This window comes from Canis lupus, chromosome 15, assembly GCF_003254725.2.
Source record: "Canis lupus dingo isolate Sandy chromosome 15, ASM325472v2, whole genome shotgun sequence".
Lineage (NCBI taxonomy): Eukaryota > Metazoa > Chordata > Mammalia > Carnivora > Canidae > Canis > Canis lupus.
In genome coordinates this window covers 2,740,024-2,763,434 of record NC_064257.1, presented here as the reverse complement: position 1 = coordinate 2,763,434, position 23,411 = coordinate 2,740,024, and the positions used below count along the sequence as shown (strand labels likewise).

The window sequence follows — 23,411 nt, the reverse complement described above, 5'->3', positions numbered from 1 at the left end:
CAAAATGGCATCCTAACTGGACTCCCTGCCCCCATCTGTGTCCCCATTCAATTTATTCTCCCCACAGTTAGCAGAGATGTTACTTCTCAAAATTTCCAAGGACTTCTTATTTCACTCTGAGTAAAAAAGTTATTAACTAAAGGACTGTGTATGATGACATGATCTGTCTTCCTTCCTTCTTACACTCTTCATCCCACACCTTCTTATTCCTCAAATATGCTAACCATAGACTGGCCTTAGGGCCTTTACATTTGCCATTCACTGCCTCACACTTTCCCCAGATACCCATGTAGCTTCTTCTCTTACTTTCTTTGAGTTTATGCTCAAACATCAATCTGAGAGGTCTTCCTTGACTATTTTAAACTTTTTAAAAAGGTTTTATTTATTTATTTATTTGAGAGAGAGAGAGAGAGCAAGAGAGCAAGAGCAGAGGGAAAGGCAGAAGGAAACAGAATCCCAAGCCAACTCGCCGCTAAGCCTGGAGCCCAATACAGGGCTCCATACACGACCCTGAGACCACAAACCAAGCTGAAATCAAGAGTTGGATGCCCAACAGACTGAGCCATCCAGGCGCCCCTTCCTTGATTATATAAGGAACATGCTGTATCCCCCCTCTCCCTGCTTTTTCTGCACAGCACCTATCTTCCTATTATCTATCTTCCCCTCCCTTTACCTCTGCCTACTAAGAATGTAAGCTTTAGGGGAGAAAGAGGTTTTGTCTAATTCGCTGCTATATCCCAGGCATCCAGAACAATGCCTGGCACTTAGCAGATATTCCATCTTCACCGAATGAATGAGTGAATTCCAGTCTTCACACTTAGAAACCCTTTATCAGCTTCCTGTTCTCCTATGTCTTCAGACACATGGTGACAGATCAACACTATGATGTGGTTCTCCCAAGTATGGGGAGCTAGTAGCTAGTCTTCATAGGGTACTTGTTTAGAGCCAGATACGTAACTAAAAACTACACGATTTTTGTGTAGTTTGTTCCTCACCATAGGAGGTGGTAAGTACTATTATTCTCAGTTTGCTGATGAGAAACTGATGCACAGAGAGATTAGGTAACTTGCTAATATGTGGTGCAACCTTGACTGGCACTCAACCAGCTTAATCTAAATCTGTGCTCTTAGCCACAAAGTTTGGTTGGCAGGAGTTTCTCTGAGGCTTTTGGACAAACTGCAGCAGGATGGAGCTGAATGAATCCAGACAGATGAAGACAAAAACAAAAAAAACAAAAAAAAACAAAAAAAAAACAAAGAGGGTATGGCAATGACAGCCCAGCCCAAGGGAGAAAGCATTTTGAAAAAGTGTTTATCTCCTCATATTTTAAAGTTGATACCTAAAAGTCTTCATCATAGGGGTATCTGAGAGTAGCTGAGTCTGTTAAGCCTCCAACTCTCCATTTCAGCTCAGGTCAGGACCTCAGGGTTGTGAGATAGTGCCCTGCTGGGTGTGAACCTGCTTGGGATTCTCTCTCTCCCTCTCCCTCTTCTCTGCCCCCCTGTCCAACTCCTGCACACTCTTGTATGTATGGGCGCTCTTTCTGTAAAAATAAAAAGTTTTCATCATAAATTTAAATAGTTGCAATCAATGTAAACTCTGACAAGCTGTAAATAAGGACAATGTAAGATAAAACTATTAAATCACTTTTTATAACATATCGAACAGATTCTACATAACAATGACTGACCATCATCATCCATTTAAAATTACACAAGTGAAAAAAAATAAAATAAAATTACACAAATGAGCTCTTTAACATTCACCGAATGAATTTCGGTGAACAATATTCGGTGAATTGAATATTTTATCATCCCTAAATTATATTTGTGTTCTACTCCCCCATAAAATGGTATCCAAAGGTAATAATTTTTATGTTTCAAAAACCTTTTGTTGATCACTTACTCGAGATAAAATATAGGTTAAGGGAATTAAATTTTTTCCCCTGTAATTGCATAGCTCTATGTATTAGAATTCTTCCAAGTTGAGTAATCATTACAATTATCTTTAATATACAGCCACTCTTTAAAATGACACGATTATAAATTTTGATGATACATAAATATAAAAGGTAAAATTCTACTGGAAATGCATCTCTCAGTGAGATGGATGGGGTTTCCCCACTAATTAATGCATGTATCTAAATGACTATTTCTTGCTGCTACATTAACAGGGTTCAGTTTCAATTTTCTCTTTTCATAGATGCAGTGCCAAGAAATACTACTCACATAGATAGATGGGTATGCTGGTAATTTTGTTTAGAAATGTCAATCAATTTTTTGGTTTCCTTCTGAGTGATATGCCAAAAGTCAAATAGTGCTCCTTCCTCAGCTGACATTTCAATTAGGTCTATTACTAATTCTACTGAAGGCAAAAAAAACAAAAAACAAAACTGAAACAATCTGTCTAGCAAAAGAATTTGTTATCCTGTCATTTGAGTCCTTCACTTTCTCAAGTGATTTTTAAAATTATACTGATTACTTTCTCTTAGAGGCATTTAGGAAGAGTTGGGGACTTGGAGACATTAATTTCAACACATCTTTAGCATTACAATATTACTGTAATTTAAATATATTTTAGTTGCAGCTGCATATTTAGCTCAATTTATTGTAAATAATAATTATGCAAATTAGCAAAGCCAGTCTCTCGACAAACCAATTAACCAAATTAGACTTTTCTGTGGTGAGAAAAGAAATTTCCCTTTTCAAGTCAAATGAACGCCTTAACAGCCATTCCAAGGTGACTCCATTTCACTTCTCCATTCCAAGATATACAGGGCACTGAGCTTTGACAGGAGTTTGTCCTTGGAGAAAGGAAGGCCCTTTCAGCTCAGGTGTTTTTACTTTTTTTAAAGATTTTATTTAATTATTCATGAGAGACACAGAGGCAGAGACACAGGCAGAGAGAGAAGCAGGCTCCCTGCGGGGAGCCCAGTGGGGGACTCGATCCTGGGTCTCCAGGATCATGCCCTGGGCCTAAGGCAGATGCTCAACCGCTGAGCCACCTGGGCTGCCCAGGTGTTTGTATGTATATATGTATCAATGTATTTATTTATTTATAAAGATTTTTCTTATTTATTCATGAGACACACGCACACACAGAGGCAGAGGGAGAAGCAGGCTCCAAGCAGGGAGCCCGACGTGGGGCTCGATCCTGTGACCCCGGGGTCACACCCTGGGCGGAAGGCAGACGCTCAACCGCTGAGCCAGGTGTTCTTAATCTATGCTTTCCTTGCTTTGCTCTAGAGCAGACTCTGGGGCAAAAATCTCCCATCTGCCTTCACACGGGGTGGAAGAGGCAAAGCCTTTTTTTTTTTTTTTTAAGATTTTATGGATTTATTTGGCAGAGTGCACAGGCAGGGGGAGAAGCAGGCTCCCTGCAGGGCGGAGAGCCCGAGCTGGGCTCGACCCCAGGCTCTGGGGGCAGGGCAGAGCCGCAGGAGACTCCGGCAGGCCTGCGCTCAGAGCACCCGCACGGGCACGCGCCGCGCCCTCTCCCCGGGCCCGCCCTCGGGGCCCCGGGCAGTTCCCAGGAGCCGAGCCCCTCACCCCGCGGGCAGCGGCGGCGGCGCAGCCTGGGCCCCCGTCGCACCCCGACGGAGGGAGGAAGCCCTCGGGGCTCCGCCGCGCTGCGGCAGCCGGGACCGAGGCTAGAACCCTCGGCGGGAGCCCGGCGCGCCCAGCGGGAAGCGGAAGGACCGCGGGCGCCGCGCAGCCCAGCGAGAGCCGAGCGGGCGCCGCCGGAAGCCGGAACTCGGCGGAAGCGGCCCGCGCGCCTCGGGCCGGAAGTGGGGAAGGCGCGATTGTCCTTTTCCGGCAGCAAGGAGGCGGCCCCGGGGGCGTCGCCATGGGGAAGACTGTTGGTGTAACACTGCGGGCTGCGCGGAGGGGGTGGGATGGAGGCGGGGGCCGGTGTGGGGGCGCTCGGAAGGGACGGATATCGCGGTGGCACTGCGGGCACGGCGTGAGGCGACGCGTGTCGCGGAGGCACGGCTGCGCGCCGCGGGAGCCGGCGGAACCGGGCGGCCGCGGGGATGTGGGCGTCGCTGGACGCGGTGTGGGAGATGCCGGCGGAGAAGCGTATCTTCGGGGCCGTGCTGCTCTTCTCCTGGACCGTGTACCTTTGGGAGACCTTCCTGGCCCAGCGGCAGGTGAGCCTAGGCGGAGCCCACCTGGGCCCGACACCTGGTCAGCCCCGGTCCCGCCGCGCCCCCGGGGGCTCCCCCCGCGAGGCCTCGTGACCCGGCCGCGTCCCGGAGGGCGTGTGGGGCAGCTGGGAGCTCCTCGGCGCCGCGAGCCTGGGACCCCGGCCGCTTGGGGCCCGGTGAAGGGGAAGGCAGGGCCGCCGCTGGGTCGGACGCGCCCGGCCTGGCCCGCAGCGCCCCCGGGATCCTCGGGCCCGGACCTACCTCCCGTCTGTGGCCGCGGCCCGTGTGCCTCCAGAAGCACAATTTTTAGAATCCCAACTTCCTCATGACCTTTGTGTCATCACGCTCCACCACGGGCTTAGGAAACCATTTTCTGAAAATAAAGACTTCACAGCCCTTCCTGGACTTTTTTTTTTTTTTTTTAAACCGTATACAGTATGATATTTTGCCCAAAGAGCAATAGCCTCATTTTTTTTTCTTAAAAAGTCTTTATATTGTTGTTTAGACGATTACAATTGTAGAAAGTAGGAAGTGAACGTGACTAACAGTTTTTTCTGGAGGTGATCATAATGAACAGCCCCCTGGATTAGAGAGCTGACCTTTTTTCTTTTTTATAAGATTTTATTTATTTAGTCATGAGACAGAGAGAGAGAGAGGCAGAGATACAGGCAGAGGGAGAGGCAGGCTCCGTGCAGGGAGCCCGATGGTGGGACTCGATCCCGGGACCCTGGGGTCACGCCCTGGGCCGAAGGCAGGTGTTCAGCCACAGAGCCACCCGGCCCTCCCGAGAGCTGAACTTTTAAATGAGAGATTTTAAGTTTTGTCTGTCTCTCACTGCTGATTCGCTTTACCTACACTCTTGTATGTTGTCGTTGAATTGTGTCAACCATGATGGTTATTTATGAGAACCATTCTCTTTTTAACTGCTGGAACTCTTTTTCTTGAGCATTACAGCCATTTTCCTCTGCAAATTTCTTCTCAGATTACATCCTGCGTGAATCTTTAAATGGAAATTTTTAGTACTTCATCAGTGTCAGAGTGGCATCTCGATCTCTTTTATTTTATTTTTTTCAGATTTTATTTATTCATGAGAAATACAAAAAGGGGGGGGCAGAGACACAGGCAGGGGGAAAAGTAGGCTTCACGCGGGGAGCCCATCGTGGGACTCGATCCCGGGTCTCCAGGATCACATCCCTGGACCAAAGACGGTGCTAAACTGCTGAGCCACTGGGGCTGCCCTGGATCTCTTCTTTTAGTCCAGAGTCTTTATTTACTTATTTTTAAATAATCATTTGAGTCATCTTGTCTTTTTTTTTTTTTTTTTTTTTTAAGTAATCTCTATGTCTAACATGGGGCTGGAACTCAGGACCCCACGATCAAAAGTCGCATGCCCTCCCAACTGAGCCAGCCAGGTGCCCCTAGCCCAGGTGCAGAGCACTAGGTTCTTTGACAGATCTCTTTGGCTAGCTTCATTAGTTCAGTAGAGAAGATCCTTTGCGTAAAAGAAACAGGTATATACTGTCTAAATGGGGGATGGGGTATTGAACACCTATCTTTTTTTTTTTCCACCTATCTGTCTTTAATGATAAACCCCATTACAGTAACTACTTTTCAATAATGTCTCCTTTACTCAGTGATGGTTTAATGTAATGCCTTTTGTTGAGGATTTGGTAAGGTGCCCAACAATATATAGAGAAGCCATGTGTCATAAAACCATTATAGGAGATGCCGTCCATTATATTAGTTTCTGTGCCCTGTATTAGGTTCCATGGGGTGAAATTACCATTTAGAATTTGGGGTAATAATAAAGTTTGTCTTTCTTGAAGACCTGATCGGTTTCTATTTGTCAGTCCTCAAATTTCCTGTAATTTGGTTTCTAGGACCAGGTTTAATAATGAGCCACAATACTTACAGCTAGCATATTTGCTTTCTTCTCCTTTCCATGAATTTGTTTTCTAAATCTTACAGGACGTATGTTTTATTTGGAGTGAGTGGTGCCCTTTGTGATGTACAGTTTTGGTTTACATATGCAGACTGAAGTATGATGACAACCCTGATTTTAATTTTACCTAGTCAGCCAGCTTCGTCTTCTCTTGTTCTGCTTTTATTTTGCTGAATCAATTGTTTTAGTGGTCAATGCACTTGATCAAATGCAATATTTGTGTATCTATAAAGCAAATTCAGTAGGCTTAAGTGACAATAAATGCTATAAACCACTCAATATCTGAACATAACTACTGTAATAAAAAAAATTAGTTGGTTTGACTGTCTCAGAGTGTTTTCTTCAAAATATTTCAGAGACGGATCTATAAAACAACAACTCGTGTGCCACCGGAGTTAGGACAGATCATGGATTCAGAAACCTTTGAGAAGTCCCGACTGTATCAGCTGGATAAAAGTACTTTCAGCTTCTGGTCAGGACTCTATTCAGAGATTGAAGGCACTGTGAGTAATTTACTTCTTAGAGACACAATCCATCAAATTGTTTAATACTTTGTGGGATCCCTGGGTGGCGCAGCGGTTTAGCGCCTGCCTTTGGCCCAGGGCGTGATCCTGGAGACCCGGGATCGAATCCCACGTTGGGCTGCCGGTGCATGGAGCCTGCTTCTCCCTCTGCCAGTCTCTCTCTCTCTCTCTCTCTCTCTCTCTCTCTCTCTCTCTGTGACTATCATAAGTAAATAAAAATTTTAAAAAAAAGATTAAAAAAAGTTTAATACTTTGTAATATTTGTTTTCATCTTGTATTTTTGTTACACAAAAGAAGGTACCTTATCTACAAATCCCAGAATGCTTTCTTAACCTTTTTTGTCAATAGTAATGGATGTAGAGCAAAAGAGGCTGAAATATAATTGTTAGTAAGTTGAAAACTGTGCAATTACTGTCATAGGTCAGGTGTGAAAAACAACCTTATATTGTTAAGTTATTATTATAGCAGTCCCTCCTTCTTGCTTCTTTTTTTTAAGGTGTATTTATTTGAGGGGCCCCTGGATGGCCTAATCACTTAAGCATCTGCCTTTCAGTGGGGTCATGATCTCATGGTCCTCAGATTGAGCCCTGCATAGGGCTCCCTGCCCAGCAGGGAGCCTGCTTCTCTCTCTCTCCCTTTTTCTGTTCCTCCCCCTGATCATGCGCGCGCGCGCGCGCTCTCTCTCTCTCTCTCTCAAATAAATAAATCTTTTAAAAAAAAGATTTTAGAAGCAGACTTCCCACCAAGCAGGGAGCCTGATGCGGGCTCAATCCCAGGACCTCAGTGTCAGGACCTGAGCCAAAAGCAGACACTTAACTGACTGAGCCACCCAGGTGCCCCTTCCTGCCTCTAGCTTAACCCTGTCTTCCACATTGCAGTCAAAGGAATCCTGAAGGACAATTCGGATCATGTTATTCTCCTATATAAAAGCTATGATTGGCTCACTGTTTCCTTCAGGGTGAAGCCCATATTTCTTGGGCTTTTTGAGGTCCTTTTTAACCTAGCCATTACTTACTTCAGCTTCATCTTTTTTTCCCTTTCCCCAAATTCTTTCCCCTTCTTTTTGTCCACCTCATACCCAGCTTGATTTCCTGTGACTTTGGGTCTTTTCATACGCTGGTATCTGCCAGGGGCGCCCACCTCTTCAAGTCCACTCTCGCTAGAAGCTGATTAATCCCAACTCCTCCCATTAGGTTCCAGCTGAGACGTCATGTTTTCTAAGAATCAGTTTGAAACTTTCCCTGTCCCTCAGGACTGGACAGGGTAGCATCTTATCATTATTCCTATCAGAGTACTTATCACATTGTATTGAATTTTCCTGTTTAGTTGACAGACTTAGAGTTCCTTAAAGAAAGGATACTTTAAGGTTTTGTAGTCTTTTGGTACCTAGTGCCTGGTATAAAAATAAGCACATGATTCATATTAATTGAATGAAACAAGTGGCAGATCATTTTTACCTAGTAAAACAGACCCAGGCTAACCCCCATGCTAAAAGAAGAAAGGCTGTATAGTGTAGAGCAGTGTTTCTTAGTCTTTTTTTCATGATCCCCTCTGGCCACCGGCCCTGTATATTTTTAGACATTTTTTTTAAGTGGGCTCTGTGCCCAACATGGGGCTTGAACTCACGACCCTGAGATTAAGAGTTGCATGCTCCACCAACTGAGCCAACCGGGTACCCCTAGACATTTTTTCCTTAATCACCCTTCCATGAAATTTTAGTACCACAGATAGATTGTATATCTGTGTCTGTACTATATGTATGTGTATCTGTGCTTTATAAATGAAGATTTTTTTCCTTTCCCCAAAACCAGTTCTTGGTTTTCCACCTCCATGAACAATTGAAACTGCATGGTACAGAGGTTAAGAGCAGACTCTGAACTGAGGTGGCTTGAGTTTGAGTCTCAGCTCTATCATACCAGCTATGGGACCTCGAACATGTCACTGATTCCATGCCTCAGTTTTCTCATCTGTTAAAATTGTGTGGTAATAATATTTCCTCATTCATAGTGTTGTTGAGAGGATTAAATGAGTTAATATATGTAAGATGATTAGAATAGTGCTTGATCATTGTAAGTGCTCTATAAGTGTTGGCTGTTATTATTTTTATCATCATGATCATGATTATCATCATTTTTCCTCCAGAACTCTCTTAGATCTCCTGGTACCACCAAGAGAAAGATTTCTATTTTTTTTTTTTGAGAAATATTTCTAAATTGAAAATAGATGAGATTAGCTACCACAACTATTTTATCAGTTAAAGAAACTAACTGTTCGTAGCTTTAAGTGATGTCTAGCTAGTCACAAAAATTTTTTTTTAAATATTTATTTTTTTTTAAATTTTTATTTATTTATGATAGTCACAGAGAGAGAGAGAGAGAGAGAGAGGGGGCAGAGACATAGGCAGAGGGAGAAGCAGGCTCCATGCACCGGGAGCCCGACGTGGGATTCGATCCCGGGTCTCCAGGATCGCGCCCTGGGCCAAAGGCAGGCGCCAAACCGCTGCGCCACCCAGGGATCCCTCACAAAATTTTCCTTGGCAATTATGGACTAGTGTGGTTGGAACCAAATAATATTTCCCATTGCCTCAGGATGATGGAAAAGTAGCAGAGAGTTAAGAAAAATTAAATCTTGGTATTTTAGAAAAATTAGTAAACAGTCTGAAAAACAAAATTGCAGGACACCTGCGTGGCTCAGAGGTTGAGCGTCTACCTTCGGCTCAGGGTGTGATCCTGGGGTCTCAGGATCAAGTCCCACATTGCCTTCATGGAGCCTGCTTCTCCCTCTGCCTGTGTCTCTGCCTCGCGCTCTCTGTGTCTGTTATGAATTAATGAATAAAATCTTAAAAAAAAGAAAAACAAAATTGCTTTTGTTTTGGGATACTTAATGATTTCTAGTAATTATTCTTTTCAATGTTGATTTTTTAATTATATTTTTACTAGTCAAAGCCTGGTTTAGTTACTGAGACATTAAAGATTAGTATTGAAACCTGATGTTTTTCAACGAAGCCAGGAAAAGTAGCTTTATTATGGATCATATTTGGCTTTGGTTAATTTATCTGAAACATTTCTCTTTTTTTCTTTTTATTTATTTATTTATTCCTGGAGTCCTAGGATCAAGTCCTTATCGGGACTATGCTGTGGGACCCCTGTGGGGAACCCATTTTTCCCCTCTGCCTGTGTTTCTGCTTCTCTCTCTGTGTGTCTATCATGAATATTTAAATAAAATCTTAAAACACTGTAGGCAAAAAGCTGATGATAATACCAAATAAAGTTACAAATCACCATCAAATCACCATGGATGGATCTAAAAATATGTAGAGTATAAAAAGCCAACTTGTAGAATAATAAGTACAATATGATACTATCATTTATATATAGTCTTAAAAAGCATATGTAAATCACTACAGAATTTATGGATAGATACATAAAAATGGAAAGTAGATTGGAAGTCTACCCATGAAATATAGTGCCAAAACTCCTCACAACCCCAAGGAACTGTATGTGAACCAATGAAAATACTGTGCTTCTAACCAAGGAGTGTGATGGATTGTTGTGTTCTTGAGCCTCCACAGAAAAGAAAAAAGAAAAATAAATTGATTCCTCTTGAGTTCCATAAACTTTTTTTTTTTTTAAGATTTTATTTATTCACTTGAGAGAGAGAGAGAGAGGCAGACACACAGGCAGAGGGAGAAGCAGGCTCCGTGCAAGGAGCCTGATGTGGAACTCCATCCAGGACTCCAGGATCACGCCCTGGGCCAAAGGCAAGTGCTCAACCACTGGCCCCCCAGGCGTCCCAAGTTCCATAAACTTAATATCTGTTGTGGGAAGATGTGTTTTGTAAGCACATATTCTTTTTAGATTTTAAGACCAGTTCACCCATTCAAATGTCATGGTGATTTGGTGAATATCTTTATTCACTTTATCTGCCCAAGACAAAGGGTAGTGCCGAGAAGGGTGCCTCCTACGAAACTCTGACTCCTACCTAAGGATTCCTTACCTGGGGAAAGCACAGATATCCCGTTCTGTCCCTTAGCTTGGAAAGTGGACCTGACTCTCCACTTAAGCAGATACTAATACTTTGTTCTGATTGAAGGGGGAAACTTTTCAAGGAAAGCCACTTAGGAAGCCACATAGCCTGGTTCAAATCCCATTTATGTCACTCATCAGGTGTGGGATTCTGGACAAATTGGTTACCTTTTCTCTTTAAGTTCTTTTTTTTTTTTTAAATATATTTTATTTATTTATTCATGAGAGACAGAGAGAGAGAGGCAGAGACACAGGCAGAGGGAGAAGCAGGCTCCATGCAGGGAGCCCGACGTGGGACTCGATCCCAGGTCTCCAGGATCAGGCCCTGGGCTGAAGGCAGACGCTTAACCGCTGAGCCACCCAGGGATCCCCCAGCTTTAAGCTCTTGATTCATAAAACCCTTGTTGTGGTCTTTGGCATTTTTTTTCCTCTTACAGCTCTATAGAGAGATAATTTACATACCATATTAGTTTATCTGAATGAAATGGATAGGTAAAAATCTTTACTGGTCTAAACTTAGTATCTCAGTTGGTTTGTATTCATCTAAATGCATAGTTTACCTTAAATAAGATAGGTCTCTTTTCTATCTTTTTTAAAAAAGATTTATTTATGTATTTGAGAGGGAGAGAGAGAGAAAGAGCAGGAGTGGGGTGAGGGGCAGAGGAAGCAGCAGACTGCCTGCTGAGCAGGAAGTCTGATGTGGGGCTTGATCCCAGGATTCTTGAGATCATAACCTGAGCTGAAGGCAGACGGTTAACCCACTGAGCCACCCAGGTGCCCCTCTTTTTTTCTTTAGAGATAATTATTTTGTCCTTTTTTTTTTTTTTTTTTTTAATTTTTATTTATTTATGATAGTCACAGAGAGAGAGAGAGGCGCAGAGACACAGGCAGAGGGAGAAGCAGGCTCCATGCACCGGGAGCCCGATGTGGGATTCGATCCCGGGTCTCCAGGATCGCGCCCTGGGCCAAAGGCAGGCGCCAAACCGCTGCGCCACCCAGGGATCCCCTTTTTTTCTTTATAAAATGCTCTCACCTGATAGTTTCTAGTCTGTTCAAATGTAACCAAAATATGTCTTGTTTTATAGCTTATTCTTCTTTTTGGAGGAATTCCTTATCTCTGGAGACTTTCTGGACGGTTCTGTGGCTATGCTGGCTTTGGAACAGAATATGAGGTATGTTATTCATCGAGAGTCTTTTGGCGTGGCCAGCTTTATATGAAAGTTAATTTTTTGACTCTGTCTTTAGGCTTCTCTGTACAGTCCTTGTCCACGTATGCTCTGTTACGATAATGCTAGTTATTGTAGCAAACTCCAGAATTCCAATGGCTTATCACAATAGTTCATTTCTCAATTACATAATAGCCTAGTTGAGGATTTTTGGTCAGCAGGTGACATTCTTCTATGTAGGAAGCCAGGGACCTGGTCTCTTTTCATCTAATTGGCTCTGCCATCCCCCAAGTGCCCCAGAGTTCTCTGCATCCAACAGCCAAAGGGAATGAGAAGGTGGAGAAAGTACACCCTCTTCTTAACTCCTTTGTCTCTGATGAAGTGTCCTTTGGATTCACATTTTGTTGGCACACTGGTCATTTAATCTCAGGTGTAAAGGAACTAGGAAATGGTAGTCTCTGATTAGGCAACTATTTCTCAGGGACAACCCCTTGCAGTGAAAGGGGAAGCATGAATTTTGCTAAACTCACTAAACAGATAGTCTTGTGCCATATGCACGTAGCAGATACTTCAAACATGGACAGAGAGTATATCTTCTAGAATCTCCATGGAGCTGCTGTGTCTAGCTATACAATGGAATATTCTAGAGTCTTTAATGATGAAAAAATAGATATAGATATGGAAGGATTTTTATAAGATGTTTAGTGAGAAAAGCAAGTATTCACACAATCAGTACAGTACAATTGCATTTTTGGAAGATGGGATTCTGATTCATTAGTTTTGAGGAAGGTCCTAGAATCTGTTTTTAATTTTTTTCCCATTTCCTGTTTGGGAACAGTGCCAAAATAAACCACCCTGCATGTTATAGCCAGACAAATCTTCCTTTCTCCTTCACTCTCCCTTCTTCCCTTCTTTCTGTGTTTAGAAACTTATATTGACTGAATCTTGTTACCAAATCAAATGTGTTTTGGTGATGTGTGGCATATTCACACTTACCTTAAAAGCATTACATTTTATACCATGTGGTAAGAGGGTGAGGAGAGAGCAGAGATTCTGTTTGCCGCATCACTCTTTCTCTGTCCCCCACCTCCCTCCGCACTCAGGTGCCCTTTTCCTCCACTGTCCTAGGGAAAATTTGGAAGAGAGATGAAGCAGTTCTTGGCTTTTGATTTCCCAACAATCTATAGTGAAGGCACTTAAAGTAGTTCTTTTTTTTAAAAAAAGATTTTATTTATTTATTCCTGAGAGACACAGAGAGAGGCAGAGACAGAGGCAGAGAGAGAAGCAGGCTCCATGCAGGGAGCCCTATGTGGGACTCAAGTCCTGGGACTCCAGGATCATGCCCTGAGTTGAAGGCAGGCGCTAAACTGTTGAGCCACCCAGGCATTGTCCCACTTAAAGTAGTTCTTGAGAGTAATTTTCTCCGTTGGTGTTTGGCTTCTTGTGAAAACTTTAGCACACTCCACCCCACCTGTCCTAGCCTAGCTTTTTTGATGCTCTGGGATCAATATCTCTGCCTTGTCCCAAGGCCTCTCATCTTTTACTCTTCCTTTTACAGGGTACTCCATGCTTTCACAAATTGCAAGGAATTCCTTCTTTCTTTGTCTCTCTTGTCCCATTAATTTACCTCTTTCTTCAGAGTGGCATCCCGAGTCTCAGCCTTTTAAGCCTTGTTTGAATTCTGGAGCATACATGATTGTCCCTCATTTTTTAGTTCTTTTTTGTCTATATGGCTTCAGATAACTTTCACATAGTGCCTGTGTAATAAAAGAGAGATTGTTTTATTGCCGCCTCCTTGCAAGTAAACTCTGAAGGTAGAGATGATGTTGTTTTACCCATAGAATCAAGCACATTGCTGGAGATGTAGTATGTACCCAACGCCTGCTTGTTCATTTGTTTACTAATCATTCATTTGAAAAATGAATTAATATTACACTATAAAAACTGCTATTTTTTTCTTCTTGTGTTTAGATCACTCAGTCCTTGGTGTTTCTCTTGTTAGCTACACTTTTCAGTGCATTGACTGGTTTGCCATGGAGTCTTTATAATACTTTCGTGATAGAAGAAAAACATGGTTTCAATCAACAGGTAAACTAGAGAATACACATGTTCTCTTTTAAATATAAAGACTTTTGTTCTTTTTTTCCCCTCTGCTGGTAATAATTGAAACATAATTTACTATTTTTTTAAGATTTATTTATTTATTTATTTGAGAGAGCAGGGGGAAGGGGCAGAGGAAGAGGGAGAGAATCTTAAGCAGACCGTCACTGAATGCAGAGCCTGACTGGAGGCTGTATCCACGATCTTGAGATGATGACCTGAGCTGAAATCAAGAATCAGAGACTTAACTGACTGAGCCATCCAGGCGCCTCCATAATTTGCTATTTTAGAGCATGAATTAATTGAGGGAAAAGGAACTGCAGATACAATAAGGATCATAGCTTAAAGTCTTGCCGTAAATTCTTCTAGTACTAAAGTCTAGTGTTTTTCTGCTAACATTTAAATGGTATATTTTGAACTGTAAAATGCCAGACATTTACTAATTGTCTTAGGCTATCATATAATATAGACCCACTGCCTTTTAACCTAAAATTGCTTTTTTTAAAAAATTTTTAATTTTAATTTTAATTTTTTTTAAATTGCTTTAATAGTGTATCCTTTGTATTCATGTATTAGTTATTTTAAAAGCAATTTCTCAGTTTCTTGTGATGATCTTTTTTTTCAGACTTTGGGATTCTTCATGAAAGATGCAGTCAAGAAATTTATTGTGACTCAGTGCATTTTATTGCCTGTGTCTTCACTTCTACTTTACATTATTAAAATTGGGGGTGATTATTTTTTTATATATGCCTGGCTGTTCACATTAGTTGTTTCTCTGGTGAGTAGAATCTTTTTTTCATTTTCTTTTATAAAATTTCCTTGGCAAGATAACTGATTTAATCTTCATTAACATGTGGACAGTTCTTAAGAAGCAAATGCAATATAAATAAGTGGGCTTATAAATTTCCCTCTTGGTTTCTGTATTTGGGTACAGAAACAGGAGAGCTGACTCTGACCATAGATTTTCTTCTTATGCTGACTCAGATTCTAGAAACTCTTTGTTAATGATCCAGTTGTCAGGTAGTTTTGGGCTGTGCATTTGTGAGTTGTCACCAGAATGGATGACTAAGTTTGATTGATTAGTGACTCTACTGAGCTCCAGTGCCTAAAAAAATATCATGGATGTTTTGAAGAGAGACTAGATTTAAGAGGGACAAGAAAAAGAAAGCATAACCTTACCTGATTTTTTTTTTTCTGCCCTCCTTCCCCTCCTCCTTTCTCCCTTCTTTACCCCTTCTTCTGTCTTCTGTTTTTCTCCCCTTTTTCCTACCCCCCTCCCTCCTTTGTCCCCTCACCACCACCACCCTCTTCGTTCCTCACGTCTTTGCTTCTTCTTTCTACTGTATTCTAAACCACTTCACAACACATGCACTACAACACAATGAAAACAACCTGTTCACAAGCCCCAGAAAGTAGCATCTATTACCTCTTCAGCTCCTCTGATGATAAAGTTTACTTTAGTCTGAATTGCCATGATGCTCACTGCTTCACTTTCCATTGGTGGGATCAAGCTCTGAAAATAGGTACTAGTTGGATTTACACACATCTGTGTGTGGCAGATGAAGTAAGGGGAAAGAGAACAGAGGAAATGCTGCAGAAATGCTTAAGGAAGTGCCATTTCAACCACAGAATAGTTATGCACTGCAGATAGTCAATTTTAGCAGACCACCCAAATAACATCACATAGTCAAACTCTAGTAATTATTTTCTAGCAAAGACTGTAGGTCTCTCAGGATTACTCTGAAAGGCAGGATTCCAAGTTATTATGGGCATGTGAAGTGTCAGAAATTCCCAAGATAATTTTGAGTGGACCATTTGACTTTTTGGTTATTACTGCACTGAGACTACTCACTTTGATTTAATTTAACAAACAAATATTGAGCATTTACTATCTGGTACTATTTGGGGCTGGGAATACCAGAGCAAATAAGGCCCATGTTCTCAAGGCTGGATCACATAGTTGTCTCAATATAGTCTATATAAATTGCAGTTTTTGAGGACAAATTCATAGGTTCTGAATTTATTTTTCAGGTGCTTGTCACGATCTATGCTGATTATATTGCCCCTTTATTTGACAAATTTACACCTCTGCCTGAGGGAAAGCTTAAACAAGAAATTGAAGTAATGGCAAAGAGTATTGACTTTCCTTTGACTAAGGTGTATGTTGTTGAAGGTAAGGCTACTGAGAGGTGAGGAAGTTTTATTCAAGTGTTTTGATTTGTTAGGATTTTGCATTTTGGTTTTTTAAGGTTCCTAGGAATTGATGACATAGTCCAGGGACAGAAACTGGTTGCCTGATACCTGTTCTTACCTGCAGCTCTATGTGGTTGGCTTTATAGTGTTGTTGGGCCAAGGCTTTTTTCACTCCTTGTTACATCATGTATATTAGGCTGAGTTATGTATTTCTATTATCTGCCTGGCTCCCTCAGGTAACTGAGTTGGACCTTTGCCTAATCAGGCACTAGTTTGGGGCCTCATAAATAAAACCAGTATTACTGGCTTTGTCTCATCCAGTAAAACTTTCAGTGTTCTGGAGGAGTCTGATTTCACTTGTACATTACCAAAAACAGTAGTACCTTTGAATATTTCAGATCAGTTATTCTCTGCTGTTTGATAATTGCTTTTGAGAGTTAAGCTATGTGTTAGCTTACATAAGACTACTAAAATCTCAAGCCCAAAAAGATGTAGAGTAAAACTGTTGTATGATACCATGACTTTCGGAATCTATAAATTAAAATCCATGTGAATGCCTGAAACTGGTTCTGCCTCTGCCACTTAGCAGCTGTAGGATCTTGGATGAATCCCTTCACCCCTCTAGGTTTGTTTTGCTTCCGCTAAACCATTGTTGGGCAAACATTTTCTGTAAAAGGCTAGTCAGTCAATATTTTAGGCTTTGTGGGCCACATGGTCTGTCTCTGTCACAACTCTTCAACCTTGCCATTATAGTTGGCAAGTTAGAGTACAGAAGCAGTCATAGATAATACACAAACAAATGACTATGGCTATGTTCTAATATAACTTAAAAAAAAAAGTGGCAGATTAGATTTGGCCTGCAAACCATACTTTGTCCATCCCTCCTCTAAATTAAAAAAAAAAAAAATCACCAGTGAGAAACAGCTGTATTGGATGAAGGAGTAGAAACAAGTAATTATGGGGTCAGGGAGAACAGAGATGGCTACAATGGAAAAGAACAAATTAACAGCAACTAGAAGAGTATAGAAGTCTTAGGCAACCAGTGGCTTCTGAGGCTGTATTTCCCAGCTAATGGGATAGTTGGGACATTTCTCTGGGGGAAATGGTAGAAGAATGATAATTGCTGCTACTTTTTAGGCTCTGTGATCTCTACTCTTAGTAAACTAGAGGCACACTAATCAGTACAGTAGGACCATCTTTTAGCGTCTTTTAAGCAACTTTTACTAAGTTGCTTATCACTTAAGTTATAATCAGATAATATGAAATGACAGCTAATGATATCACAATGGAGTTAATTGGTAAGGTGTGTAATATATACTGTCATTGCCACGTGGTTTTAGATGAAATAGGGAAGGCTTTATGGAGAATTATAATATGAGCTAGTACTTTTTGGAATATCACGATTTGGCCTTTTTTTCCTCACTCCCGGCCATCTTGTGGGGCCGGCCTGCACCTAAGGCAGGAAGATAGTGGCTGCAAAGAAGATGAAAAAGCCACTGGAGTTGATCTACTTTGGGCTCCAAATCAGTATGAAAAGTGGGAAGTACGTGCCGGGGTACAAGCAAACTCTGAAAATGATTAGACATGACAAAGTGAAGCTAATCATCCTTGCCAGCAACTGCCAGCCTTGAGGGAATCTGAGATAGAGTATTGTGCTGTGTTGGCCAAAACTGTGTCCATCACTACAGTGGCATAATGGCAATAGTATTGAGTTGGCATAGAAAGTGGAAAGTACTGTGGAGTATGCACACTGGCTCTCATTGATCCAGGTGATTCTGATATTATTAGAAGCATGCCAGAAAAGGCCAGTGAAAAGTGAGTCGTTTTTTATTTAATAAAATATTTTTTATTTAATAAAACTGACCAGAGATTGCTTTAAAAAAAAAAAAAGATTGGAGTAGGTACAGGGTAGCATTTCAGAGGTCAGGCTGTGAGGTCAGTAGGTTTGGGTTTGAATCCCAGTTTATCACAAATTACCTATGAGTTTGGCAACTTACCTTTACTAATCAGAAGTTTACTGATCCGTAATATAAGTTTTTGTTAATAATGGTAACAATCCTCAGAAGTATTTTGAATGCTCAAGTGTTGTTACTAAGAATAACAACGTACATTATGGATTTGTAAATTAATAGGGATATTGTAATGAAAAGCCAACATTCTTCTCTGAGAAAATATCAGATAGCAAGTATTGTGCAGAGAATGAAACTAATGTGATGTGATCAAGGACGGCTGGGTAGATATTTTATTTTTTTAAAGATTTTATTTATTTATTCATGAGAGACACAGAGAGAGGCAGAGACACAGGCAGAGGGAGAAGCAGGCTCCATGCAGGGAGCCTGACGTGGGACCGGATCCCGGGTCTCCAGGATCACACCCTGGGCTGAAGGTGGTGCTAAACTGCTGAGCCACTCGGGCTGCCCTGGGTAGATACTTTATATTGGGTCATTAGGCAACAGCTCTCTGAGCAAATGGATTTGAGCTGATACCTGAAGGAAGAAGCCATCCATGCCAAGATCAGTGGAAAGACCTTCTAGAGCTTTGTGTCTGTAAGAAACAAGTTCCAGTGTGGCTGTAGCCTAGTAGGAGAGTGTTATGACATGAAGTATGAGACAGACAAGAATTAGACCACATAGGCCTTTGCAAATCAGGATGAGAGTTTAGGTTTTATTGTAGTTTGGGGGAAAAAGCCATTGAAAATTTTAGTGACATGGTCTGGTTTGTAGTTTTTAAATATTGTGGGTTGCTGTATGGAGAAGAGATTGTAGTGGGAGGGCAAGAGTAGCAGTAGGGTGAAAAGTTAGGAGACAGTGGCAGTGGTCAGGAAGGAGATAGGGCAGCTTAGACTAGGACAGTAGTAATTTATGGAGAGAAGTCGATGCATTAGGGATATTGTTTTACAGGTAGAGTTGATGAAATTTACTCCTGTGAGGAATTGGGGAAAGGGGGACATTGAGGGTAATGACCTGGATTTTTGGCTTGAGCAGCTGGATAAATGGTAGTTTACTGATATAGGAAGACTGAGCGAAGAGCAGGTTTTGGGGAATTAAGTTCTGTTGGATGTTACATTTTGAGGTATCTATTGAACACCATATTAGAGTTCCTCAAACAGTGGTTAGCTCCAAGTATGCAGTAGAACCAACTCTGGCTGATTGAAGCTGGAAAATTCCTTATTTGACAATCTTTGATTCATAAGATCACCTTGAAAGTTAAGTTTACAAGCTTGGAAATGGGCTGTTCTCAGGGAGACGAGCTGAGAATCTCACCATAGAACCAGTCTGGTGAGGACCCTGCTGTTGCCTCCTGCTGTTGAATTCGGCAGTTTGTTCTCTTGACATCCCCTCCACCCTAATAGCACTCTTAGCATTGATTCCTCACTGCCTGCTTCTTTGCATAATTAGCTAGATCTTCTGAGTCCCCAGTGGGTATAGCTGATTAACTGAGCCAGGGCATGGGCTGGGTTCCAGGAGTGCTGGGGGCACAAGTATCTGGCCTTTTAGATTTCTCAGATGGGAAGCAGTCTACTACAGTACTTACATGATGAGAACTCTGAAAGGAGGATTCAGCACTGGACAGGAAAAAAAAAACAACATAAAAATATAAACAACAAATCTGCCATGTAGATATCCTTGTGGAGATGTAGAGATATCAGATAGGTAGCTGAATATATGTCTGGAGTTCTAGGGAGAGGTCAGGGCCAGAATATTGATAGGAAAGCATCTGGCACATAGATGGTGTTTAATGCCATGGATGGGGATCATTTAGAGAAGAGAAGGGGGATCAGGTTGGATTCAGCAAGGGAGGAAGAGCCAGTAGCAGAGGCTGAGGAGGAGAGACCATTGAGGTAGGAAGAAAGCCAGGAGAAAGTGGTAATTCTTTTGAGACAGGAGAAGGAAGTCTTTCCTGGAAGAAGTGGTCAGCTGTGTCAGATGTTGCTGAGAGGTGAAGGTAAGACGACATAAAACACATAAAAGACACAGAGGGCAATGCCTTACATTGGTTTTCAGAGTTCTCAAGTATATTACTTCATACCTCAAATGGAATCATCAACCTATTCAGTAAACATGCATTATTGAATATATATTACATGTCAGCCCAGTGATACAAAAAACTGATGGTCTAGGGCAGGGACCTTTAAGCTTTAGTGAGTGTAAGAATTTTCAGGAGGGTTTGCTAGAAGACAGATTCTTGGGCTCCCTGCTGAGGTATTTTAGTGTCTACCTTTAACAAGCACCCCCAGGTGATTTTGGTGTAGGTATTCCTTGGGCTATACTTTGAGAAATGTGGACCAGTGGGAGGTATTAAGCCATTAATTTTATTTTGTTTATAAGCTTACAGTCTGCCTACTTCCAAGCTGCCATAAGGCTGCTTTTAATAAATATTTGCATTTAAAAATTAGAATCAGAGAAGACAGACATGAGAGAGAAGTATGAGACCTCCAAATGATATATAGCTTTCCAGATGCTGAGGTCCTATACGACTGACAGAATTGGACCACATGTTTGGCATTTCTAGGTCATGAAATCAAAAAGGAAAAAACAATAAATAAGCTACTATTTATCAAAGTCTTCCTACATTCTAAACATACTGCCACACATACTACTACTCTATATGCAGAATATACTGCATCCTAAATATATTGCTAAACATACTTCATATTAGAAGTATGAGTGGTTACATGCTAATAACATGCTATTACATTTTGTATTTGTATCTCATCTTCTCAAGTGAAACATGTTTTGTCCTTTCTTTTAAAAAAGGTTTATAAGTAATAGTAGTAAGTTTATGGGTCAGGCAGTATATGAATTTATTTGCTTAGAATTTCTCATGTAAAAAAAAAAAAAAAAAAAGAATTTCTCATGTAATCCTTAATCCAGCTCAGTGAGATGGACATTAGCTTCATGTGATAAACAGGTAAATCTTAAAGAAATTAAGGAAGTTTTTTTACATTTACCCAACTACTACATGGCAGAGCCAAGATTTAAACCCCAAGTCTGTTCTTAACCACATAGGTAGAACATTTAGAAAATAAAGAAAAATATAAAGAAGCAAATAAAAAATCAACCATAGTTGAGCTCCTGTTAGCCACATACTGTTAGGTATGGTTTTTTTTCCCAGTCTTTTTAAAAATAGCTTTAACTTTTTTCTCATTATAGAAGTAAGTGTACTTATTTTAAAAAGCCTGGAAAAGTATACAGGAGGGAACTAAAATCCTTAGTCCTAGAAGCCAATGCTAAACACCTCAATGTTTCGAAATATGTCTTCATAGGCTTGTGTTATGCTTTTCTATTTACATGTACTTTTTTTCATGACAATAATGGAACCTTATATACATGAAGTTTTATATCCTTTACAGTATATTGGTGAGCTTTTTCCTATCTTGTTAAGGTTCTTCGAAAAATATTGCTTTTTTTCTGGCTGTTTAAAATTCCATTTCACAGCGCTGCCATACTTTAATCATTCCACTACTGTTAGGTATTTAGACTTTACTTGTTTTCTAATTGCTATAAAGCTGCGATGAGCACAAACATTTGTTGGCAAGCCTGTAGGAAAACAGACACTCTCCACTGCAGGTGGTCATTTATGTTGATACAGTTTTCTTCAGGTATTAAACAGTTTGAAAATGTTAATGTCCTTTCCAGTAATGCAATTTCTAGGAGTCTCTCCAGAGGACCCAAAACTTTTTAATTATTTTCCATGCTTTGAACTGTCTTTTCCTTAGGATCTAAACGCTCTTCCCACAGCAATGCTTATTTTTATGGCTTCTTCAAGAACAAGCGAATAGTTTTGTTTGACACTCTACTAGAAGAGTATTCTGTTCTAAACAAAGACATCCTGGAGGAGTCTGGCATGGAACCCCGCAAAGATGGAGAAGGGGACAGTGAAGAAATAAAAGCTAAAGTTAAAGTGAGTTCTTCTTTTCCTAAGAGACTCTGGCTTAGTTTTTATAAAAAGTTCCTATGACAACTCAAAATAACATCAGTTTCTATGTAGTGAGTGAGTGGTAAATTCAAGGAGGCCATCAAATAAGAACCCCATGGCCCCTTTATAATTCTGGTATTTGGGAGAGATTATCACTATTATTACATGCTAACTGCCTCACGAGCTTTTATAGAATGTACACATGAAAATTGGAGGCATAAGATAGGAAAATTCTTATGATTAGAAGCTATCTTTAAAACAGGGGTGTTGTATATATTCCCTATGTTTATGTTCAGAGAATTCCCACAGCAGGATAAAGAGAAGATAAACATCTGATTTTTAGCTCATTGAGATACAGTAATGATAGGCTTTGACAATGGAGAGACTTGGATTTGAATCCTGGTTCTGTCATTTAGTAGCTGTGTGTCCTTGGGTACACTATACAGTGTGGTCAGTTTTGTTTTCTCTTGTTTGTTTGACACGTATTTATGAAACATATATTCTGTGCTGAGATACTTTGCCTGGCACTAGAAATGCAAAAATAAAGAGGGAAATTTTGCTCTCAAGCAGTTTATGGTCTAAGGGAAAAAAGTCATCGAAGCACAGTACAATATGATAATTACAACAGTGAAGTTATATGTACTGGATACAGTGGGGAGCACAAGAGAAGACATTTCTTAAATCTGACTTGAGTCTCAAGCTTTTTCTGAATTCTTTCCTGGATGAGATCAACTGAGGCTGATTATCAAGATCTCAAGTACTGAAAACTAAAAGGGGGAGAAGGGACAATGATAAGAAACAAAACAAATTTAATCAGAAACAGCTGCCAGTATTTGTATATGTATGGGAATGTGCTATTGGCTTTGGTTTCATTTTGGATCTGTGTAACTCTGGGCAAGTAAGTTCTCTAAATCATAGATTTCTTAACTAAAAGATGATGCTAGCAGGGTTTCTCAACTTGGCACTATTGACATTTGGGGCCAGGTTTTTGTTGTGGGAGGGTATCTTGTTTAGCAGTATCCCTGGCCTTTCCCCACTACATGCCAGTATCAACCTCCCCTATCCCTAACAACTGTTACAACTGAAAATATCTCCAGACATTGCCAGACAGCCCTGGGGGGCAAGGCAAAAAAATCATTTCTGATTGGGAAACACTGGGCTAAAGATGCCTGCCTTTTAGGGTTGGGAGGATTTTTTTTTTTTTTTTTAAGATTTTATTTATTTACTTATTTGAGAGAGAGAGAGAGAGAGAGGGAACCAGAGAGCACAAGCAAGGGGAAATGGCAGTGGCAGAGGGAGAGGGAGAAGCAGGCTCCCTGCCGAACAGGGAGTCCAACGTAGGGCTTGATCCCAGCACCCTGGGATCATGACCCAAGCCGAAGGCAGACACTTGAC

At 41.1% G+C, this 23,411-nt stretch overlaps 1 protein-coding gene across 2 annotated transcripts in view; it reads left to right on the top strand.

Annotated features, from left to right (window-relative positions):
• Positions 1 to 3,861: 3,861 nt before the first annotated feature.
• ZMPSTE24 (zinc metallopeptidase STE24) overlaps positions 3,862 to 23,411 on the top strand; it is a 38,711-nt gene continuing 19,161 nt past the window's right edge. For both annotated transcript variants that reach the window (XM_025419783.3, XM_025419784.3), the window contains exons 1-7: positions 3,862 to 4,150; positions 6,446 to 6,592; positions 11,724 to 11,810; positions 13,776 to 13,892; positions 14,530 to 14,682; positions 15,936 to 16,077; positions 21,817 to 22,001. In XM_025419783.3, the coding sequence (XP_025275568.1) occupies positions 4,034 to 4,150; positions 6,446 to 6,592; positions 11,724 to 11,810; positions 13,776 to 13,892; positions 14,530 to 14,682; positions 15,936 to 16,077; positions 21,817 to 22,001 (948 nt within the window). In that variant the 5' untranslated portion in view covers positions 3,862 to 4,033. The remainder of the gene's footprint in view (positions 4,151 to 6,445; positions 6,593 to 11,723; positions 11,811 to 13,775; positions 13,893 to 14,529; positions 14,683 to 15,935; positions 16,078 to 21,816; positions 22,002 to 23,411) is intronic.